The following is a 6,898-nucleotide window of genomic DNA, read 5'->3' on the forward strand; positions in this document are numbered from 1 at the left end:
AAGTTAAGATATGACCGAGTTGAAGGACCAATCAGAGACAGAGGAGTAACACGCTACTCTACACGGACCACTGACGCCGTCTACTACTACTGCTGGAATACTGACGGGAAAAGCTTGTCAAAAACACTCACCAAAATGTTTCTTCGCGCTTTAGAAATTATATTTTTCTTTTACTTTTTGTCCCACATTCCAATAACTCTCATGATTGATCTACAGGCTTTGCTTCCTGAACATCTATATCCTTCCAAGGTAAGTTTGCACCTTGTGCTGCAGGCTCACTAATGCATCCATATAATATCTAGGTTACATATAATGGTAAATAAATATGAGTGCTTGCTTTACAGCTGAAAAGCCTATTGCACTGGTATGCTGCTGAATTCAAGGATCCGATGATGATGGACCCTCCTGTGTGGTTCAAATCTTTTGTATTCTGCGAGGCTCTCGTTCAGCTGCCCTTTTTCCCAATTGCAGCATACGCCTTCATCAAGGGTCAGTTGGGTTCGACTAAAACTCGATCCTGTGTTAATAATTAGTCAAATCAGATGTGTTAAATAGCAGAACAGTGACATCTAGTGGTGAATCACTTGTGTCCGTACGTTCACATTATTCCTGCTTATGTATTTGTCTATTTAATAGGTGGATGCAAATGGATCAGGACTCCAGCAATCATTTATTCTGTTCATGTGGCCACCACACTAATCCCCATTTTAAGTCACGTCCTTTTTAATAACTTTCCTCTGGCGCCACATCCGGGACCCCAAACTCTTCAAGAACGTCTGACCCTGGTGTCCATTTATGCTCCGTACCTCATCATCCCTGTCATGATACTGTTCACCATGCTCTTCAGCTCAACATATAACTCAACCTCTCCGAAAAGAAATGCTCCCTCAAAGTCCAAGAAACAAAGATAGATACAGTTCATCCCTTCTATGTATTCAGTTGTTGCTAGTAATTAAATGCGATTAAATATTTTAATATGTGCAAGGATATTTGATCATTGTGTACAGCTTTTACTCTATTTCCAGTTTAAGTAAATTGACCTCATGGTAATTTGTTTACTGATGACAACACATGTAAATGCAAAATATATTTTTATTCAAATGTTCTTCAAAATTGTATTTAGTCAAATATTGAGATTACGCACTTGATGATCTAAACGGCTAGTGTAAACAAACAATAAATGAATTATGTTTTCCATAACTTACGGAAAATATTTTGGTTGTGGTCCCATGAGCATATGAGAAAAAAACCGGACGAGTTCAAGTCACAAACAGCAGTTAAAATACAAATCATTCAGAAAATAAACATTTTACCTGATGATGTCTCATGATGGAATTATTTACAGTAACATGCAAATACTGTATTTTCCTGCTGTAAAAAAGATCCGATTTACGAACTAATTTTCATATAAATAGTATAAATAACTTGTTCATATAAATAGCATTCATCTGAGATTATGATCTGTGGTTGGAAAGATTACAAGTATGTGCCTCCTTGAACTGACCATGCAAACGTACTCAATGTTAACACACTAGAGTCGGAGGTTGAGGCTGATACAGACGTCTGTTGTCACCTAATAACTGGTCAATTCAGTTAACCTAGTTAGGGACCCTGCAGTTATTAAGAAGTCACTGTAAATCAAGATGCATAGCATCACTTTTCCTGTCCAACAGAAAGAGGAAACAGCACTCTTATTTCTGCAGTATAAACTGATCGATGAATTCATTTTGCTCTGCTTCAACTTTTTGAAGAGCTTCATATTCTATTCGATACCTGCAAAACAAACAATATTATAGTCAAGAATTAAAGAACTACTTCAAAAAATAAATGTAAATTTAGTCACACTCAGGCCATCTGAGATGTAGATAAGTTTGTTCCTTAAAACAGATTTGGAGAAATATAACAGATCATTAGCTCACCAATGGATGCTCTGCAGTGAATGGGTGCCGTCAGAATAATAGTCCAAACAGTTGATAAAAACACAGATCAAGCACAGTTTACAAGTGAATACAGTCTCTAAACAAATATGTCTAAGGATTACTTGTGACTTTTTAAGCAGTTGTTTGAACTCTCATTCTGACGGCACCCATTTACTGCAAAGTATCCATTGGTGAGCAAGTGATGTTTTCTCCAAAATCTGTTCTGATGAAGAAACAAACTCATCTACATCTCGGATGGCCTGTGGGTTAGTACATTGTCAGCAAATTTTCATTTTTTGGATGAACTTTTCCTTTAAGAGTGCAGTCTGATTACAGGCCTAATAAGACTGGTTACCTTTCCAACTGCATTTTCTTTTCTGCAATCAGAGCCTGAAGCTGTTGCTGTTGAGCCTCCCGTTGCTTTTCAACTGATTTCAGCAAATTTCTTGCACCTATAGCCTGTAGAATAATAATAGAAGTAATATAAATGAACATAACACACATATGCACCACTATTCATTGCAAAATGCAAGAACATACCTTCATTTTTTCATTTTCAGCTTCCTTTGCTAGCTCATCCACAAGTTCAATAAGTCCACCTATAATTTTCTGAAACTGACCGATATCTGTTTTTTTGGGGGGGAATCCATAAATTATTGATCTGTACTGAGAATGAAGCAAAGAATGCTGTTCAATCTACATGAGGGATACATTTCACAATAAGATCAAAAAACTAAATGAAAAACTCACTGTCAACAAATTCCTCACATTCCTCTTTGAGCTCAATGGTTTTCTGGCTCACATCAGGCTCGAGTACTCGCAGTTTATTGAGTTCATCAAAATGAAGACCAGCCTCTGCCAACGGGTCTTTAGCCATGACCGAGGACCTAAACCTGGCTTTAAGACTCGATAATACCTTAAAAAAGAAAAAGAATCACAGAAATATATAAACATGTATTTTAAAAGAAAGAACACGTGCATAATTTCATTTCGTTCAAACTGTCAACCCAGTAGTGGCGAAAATCACATACAAAATTAATTGTCCACAGTGCCCATATGTCACCAGATCACAATAAGCTAGCTTACCGATTAGCTAGTTAGCTGGTTAATTAGAACTACATATAACTACAACTCCGTTACATTACATAAACCACGTAAAGTTGGTCTAAATAACGTTAAATATACTAGGGGGAAAATGCTACAGCTCACAAATATCGCTTTGTTGCTGGCAAGGTCTGGTTGCTATTGAGATAGATAAACAAAAACAGATCAGCTGGGAAATTCAGAAGCTTGCTAAACATTGTTAAAAATAACATTACATTCACATAATTATCCCCTGAAATTATTACACTGAACGAGACATTTAAATAAAGTAAAACAGACCAATGACTACTTCAAACCTACCTGACTTTTGTTTGATTATGTGGCACTTCTGCTGGACTGACTGACCGTCTCTGACTGTCTCGGCTGCCAGGGGACGGCCGGTCCACCTCATGATGAGAGAGAGGGGTGTACTGGCTCATTATCAATATTTATTTTTGACATTTTACATTTTTGAAAATGAAAGAAAGCATGATTATAGATGTGATAAGTTTAACTACTTATTTATAATTTTAATTATGAGAGAATACAGTTGAAACTGTATATATGCCTAACTTTTTATACCAAATACCCCTCCTAAAGTTGTAGAGGCCCGAACTCTTCCTGCAGATCCGCATCTGACCACAGCGGCGCGTGCGAGGGACCAGATGAGATACTAAACTCTGTTAAAAACACCAGAAGAAGAGTAAGCAGAACCACTTAAGGGCGCCAATCTCTAAAAAATATGTAAATTTCATATTTATACTTGTTAGGTTTAACGTATACAAAACATATGCTGTTTATGTTTAGTGTTCGCTTTTAACCACCAGATTTGACCGTCTCTAATAGTAAGTTAACCGGTTCAACTTACTGTCATTATAAATGTATTTGTAAACAGCTAACTTAGTTGCAGCTTGTTAGCAACGAAGTAGTTGTCTGTCAAGCCTGACATGAAGTAATAATCAGAATAATATATTTTTAAATGGAACGATTGATTTATATTCTGATATACTGTAAATTAATATAGCAGGTTATTAATTAATAACACTTTAAATGTATCTACCAATAATTTGTCTTAGTAAGATAATATTTAAAGTTTATTATTATTATCAAAGCTCTGTAGTTATTATAGTGGGGATGCAACATACAATGCAATGCAATATAATGATATAATGATGCTTGAGAACAAATAAATGTAAATCAAAAGCCTGAAGTATCATATTTGCTACTTTTCCTAAAAAGAAATAAAGAATAAATATTAATCTTGAAATATTACAATATAAAAGTATTTTCTTTCATTTATTTTTATTTTTTTATTTTATTTTTTTATTATTATTATTGTGCTTTTATTCATTTTTTTGCTATTATACTAAAAGGCCTCTTACATATTTAAAAAGTATGAAAGATAAATCAGACAAAAGATAGCACCTGTACAGCAAGTTTTTTTTTCTGCAGAGTTTTAATCATTTTGGTCATTTAGAGATTATTGAAATTCATGCATCAAATTTGAGACTGTTGGATTTATAGGTGTAAATGTTATTTCAGATTCTGACAACGCAGAACCATGCCTCTGTCAACTCAGTCCCAAGCAGACATTGACCAGTACATTCTGATAGCCAGTTTGGATAACGCAAGGAATCTGTCCAACATCCTGAAAGCCATCTCTCTCAGGGACCATGCCATCTTCAATGCAACACAGAATGGGTTAAAAGTCACTGTTGAGGACTCCAAATGCCTTCAAGCCAATGCATTCATTCAGGTTAGTGTTGGAGGACAGTGTCTAGATTTACAGGTTGGGTTGACAGAAGTTGGGTTAATCAATTTGTGTGTCTGATTCCTCAGGCTGACATCTTTCAAGAATACATAATCAAACAAGATACAGTTGGATTTCAGGTTAACTTGACCGTTCTTCTGGACTGCCTTACTATCTTTGGGGGAAGCACAGTCCCAGGTGTGTATCACAATGATGATCCAGTCAGTTTTTTGGGAAAATGAATTAAAAAAACTAATTCCTGTCTTTTATTTTACCCTTAAGGTGTGTGCACCGCCTTGAGAATGTGCTACAATGGCTATGGATATCCACTGACCTTGTTCCTGGAGGAAGGTGGTGTGGTCACCGTATGCAAGATTAATACACAGGAACCGGAAGAGCCCATAGACTTTGACTTTTGCAGCACAAATGTAACCAACAAGGTGATTCTGCAGTCAGACAGTCTTAAAGAGGCTTTCTCTGAGCTTGACATGACCAGTGAGGTTCTGCAGATTACTATGTCACCAAGCCATCCTTACTTCAGGTACAGTAACAGTGTACACAACAGATGAACATGTTTGTTCTTCAGTTTGCCTGCACTACAGTTCAAAGGTTTGGGGTCGGTTATCTAATGTTTTGTAAAGAAGTCTCTTATGTACTGCATTCATTTGACCAAAAATACAGTAAAAACATTGATATTGTGAAATATTATTACAATTTCAAATAACGGTTTTCTATTTTAATGTATATTTTAAATATAATTTATTATTCTGATGCAACACTGACTTTCCAGCAGTCATTAACTCATTACTCTAGTCTTCAGTGTCACATGATCCTTCAGAAATCATTCTAATATGCTGATTTGCTGCTCAAGAAACATTTCTTATTATTATCAGTGTTGAAAACAGCTGTGCTGCTCAATACTTTTTTCAGGATTCTTTGATGAAAACTAAAATAAGAACAGCATTTATTTGAAATAGGAATCTTTTGTAGTATACGTGTCTTTACTGTCACTTTTGATTCATTTGATGCATCCTTGCTGAAATAATTTGACTGACCTCAAACTTTGAACAGTAGCACTGTATATATAATTGAATCAAGGAGTTGTAACTAATTGATAAATATTTTCAACTCCATTTATGTGATTATTAATTTTGCCTATTGCTGACAGTGGAAAAAGAAATTGTGGTAGTGTCAAATTGAATGGCAAAACCTTTCATTTATTTCCTTTGAACCCTAGATTATCCACATTCGGGAATTCTGGAAATGCTCATTATGATTATCCCAAAGACTCAGACATGATGGAGCTCTTCCAGTGTACTAAAATCCAGACCAACAGGTAGGAGGAACTTACGTTTTAGACTGCATTACCCATCATTCATAGCTCTGTATATGTAAATTCAGACTTATAACAACAGCCTTATGAGCTGCTTATAGTTGTACTTCTGAGGCATTCGCTTGTAAGTGGTAAACGAGCAATAAAGAGTCACTGAGGTTTATTTTTTCTTGTTTATTCTCAAAGGTACAAGATGTCCCTGTTGAAACCCTCTACAAAGGCCTTGGCTCTGTCCTGTAAAGTCTCAGTGAGAACTGACAGTCGAGGCTTCCTCTCTCTACAGTATCTTGTGAGGAATGATGACGGCCAGATTTGTTTTGTGGAATATTATTGCTGCCCGGATGAAGAAGTAGAAGAAGAATAAACTGGAAAGTTTTTGTTTTGTTTGACATTTAGTGTGCACTGACCAGTTGGTTCATTAATCTGATTCTGATTTATATTAATATTTCATAAATCATAATTATTTCTATACTTTATTAGAAGTTTATTATAGTTAGAAATGGTCGGGAGGGGAAAAACTTCTGGGTTTTGTATTGAATTTGAGACAATACTCTGTGTGTTCGGCAGGGGGCAGCAGAGAAATGCTAATTAGGCTGTTGTAATATTAATATAATATTAGGAGGCCGATACAATATGTTTAATTGGTATAGAAGATAGACATGTCTCAGTTTGAGCCTATATATATATATATATATACACACACACACACATACAGTTTTATTGAACATACGATTAGAAGCTGAATTTAAATAAATATATATATATATATATATATATATAAATTAGTAATGTTCCCAAACTAATTTTTAGCAT

The 6,898-nt window shown here is 35.4% G+C and overlaps 3 protein-coding genes across 6 annotated transcripts; 2 read left to right on the top strand and 1 right to left on the bottom strand.

Moving 5' to 3' along the window:
* The first annotated feature begins 39 nt into the window (after positions 1–39).
* Positions 40–1,198, top strand: tmem97 (transmembrane protein 97). Its single transcript, XM_079387821.1, has 3 exons — positions 40–249; positions 345–489; positions 637–1,198. Exons 1-3 carry the CDS (start codon positions 136–138, stop codon positions 909–911), a joined length of 534 nt encoding a protein of 177 aa, XP_079243947.1. The 5' UTR covers positions 40–135; the 3' UTR covers positions 912–1,198.
* ift20 (intraflagellar transport 20 homolog (Chlamydomonas)) lies at positions 1,076–3,407 on the bottom strand. 2 transcript variants are annotated; one of them, XM_079387822.1, is made up of 5 exons: positions 3,324–3,407; positions 2,670–2,835; positions 2,460–2,545; positions 2,275–2,378; positions 1,076–1,773 (listed from the first exon to the last, which is right to left on the bottom strand). In XM_079387822.1, the coding sequence occupies exons 2-5, from the start codon at positions 2,794–2,796 to the stop codon at positions 1,692–1,694; spliced, it is 399 nt and encodes a 132-aa protein (XP_079243948.1). In that variant the 5' UTR covers positions 2,797–2,835; positions 3,324–3,407; the 3' UTR covers positions 1,076–1,691. The 2 variants fall into 2 exon arrangements, with proteins under 2 accessions (XP_079243948.1, XP_079243949.1); XM_079387823.1 differs by having other exon boundaries at positions 2,670–3,161; positions 3,324–3,368.
* Positions 3,408–3,643: 236 nt separating this feature from the next.
* rad1 (RAD1 homolog (S. pombe)) lies at positions 3,644–6,474 on the top strand. Of its 3 annotated transcripts, none has more exons than XM_079387839.1 (6): positions 3,644–3,705; positions 4,545–4,758; positions 4,842–4,950; positions 5,035–5,293; positions 5,990–6,088; positions 6,272–6,474. In XM_079387839.1, the coding sequence occupies exons 2-6, from the start codon at positions 4,564–4,566 to the stop codon at positions 6,447–6,449; spliced, it is 840 nt and encodes a 279-aa protein (XP_079243965.1). In that variant the 5' UTR covers positions 3,644–3,705; positions 4,545–4,563; the 3' UTR covers positions 6,450–6,474. The 3 variants fall into 3 exon arrangements, with proteins under 3 accessions (XP_079243965.1, XP_079243966.1, XP_079243964.1); XM_079387840.1 differs by having other exon boundaries at positions 3,666–3,746; XM_079387838.1 differs by having other exon boundaries at positions 3,694–3,847.
* Positions 6,475–6,898: the final 424 nt, after the last annotated feature.

This window comes from Barbus barbus, assembly GCF_936440315.1.
Source record: "Barbus barbus genome assembly, chromosome: 31".
Lineage (NCBI taxonomy): Eukaryota > Metazoa > Chordata > Actinopteri > Cypriniformes > Cyprinidae > Barbus > Barbus barbus.

Excerpts from the sequence above, each read along its gene's own strand:
- ift20 (XM_079387822.1), bottom strand. The coding sequence starts at position 2,796 with ATGGCTAAAGACCCGTTGGCAGAGGCTGGTCTTCATTTTGATGAACTC. Across the intron at positions 2,546-2,669 it reads ATGTGAGGAATTTGTTGACA|ATATCGGTCAGTTTCAGAAA; the intron begins GTGAGTTTTTCA and ends CCAAAAAAACAG. Across the intron at positions 1,774-2,274 it reads AAGAAAATGCAGTTGGAAAG|GTATCGAATAGAATATGAAG; the intron begins GTAACCAGTCTT and ends TTTGTTTTGCAG.
- tmem97 (XM_079387821.1), top strand. The coding sequence starts at position 136 with ATGTTTCTTCGCGCTTTAGAAATTATATTTTTCTTTTACTTTTTGTCC. Across the intron at positions 250-344 it reads AACATCTATATCCTTCCAAG|CTGAAAAGCCTATTGCACTG; the intron begins GTAAGTTTGCAC and ends CTTGCTTTACAG. Across the intron at positions 490-636 it reads AGCATACGCCTTCATCAAGG|GTGGATGCAAATGGATCAGG; the intron begins GTCAGTTGGGTT and ends TCTATTTAATAG.
- rad1 (XM_079387839.1), top strand. The coding sequence starts at position 4,564 with ATGCCTCTGTCAACTCAGTCCCAAGCAGACATTGACCAGTACATTCTG. Across the intron at positions 4,951-5,034 it reads TGGGGGAAGCACAGTCCCAG|GTGTGTGCACCGCCTTGAGA; the intron begins GTGTGTATCACA and ends TTTACCCTTAAG. Across the intron at positions 6,089-6,271 it reads ACTAAAATCCAGACCAACAG|GTACAAGATGTCCCTGTTGA; the intron begins GTAGGAGGAACT and ends TTATTCTCAAAG.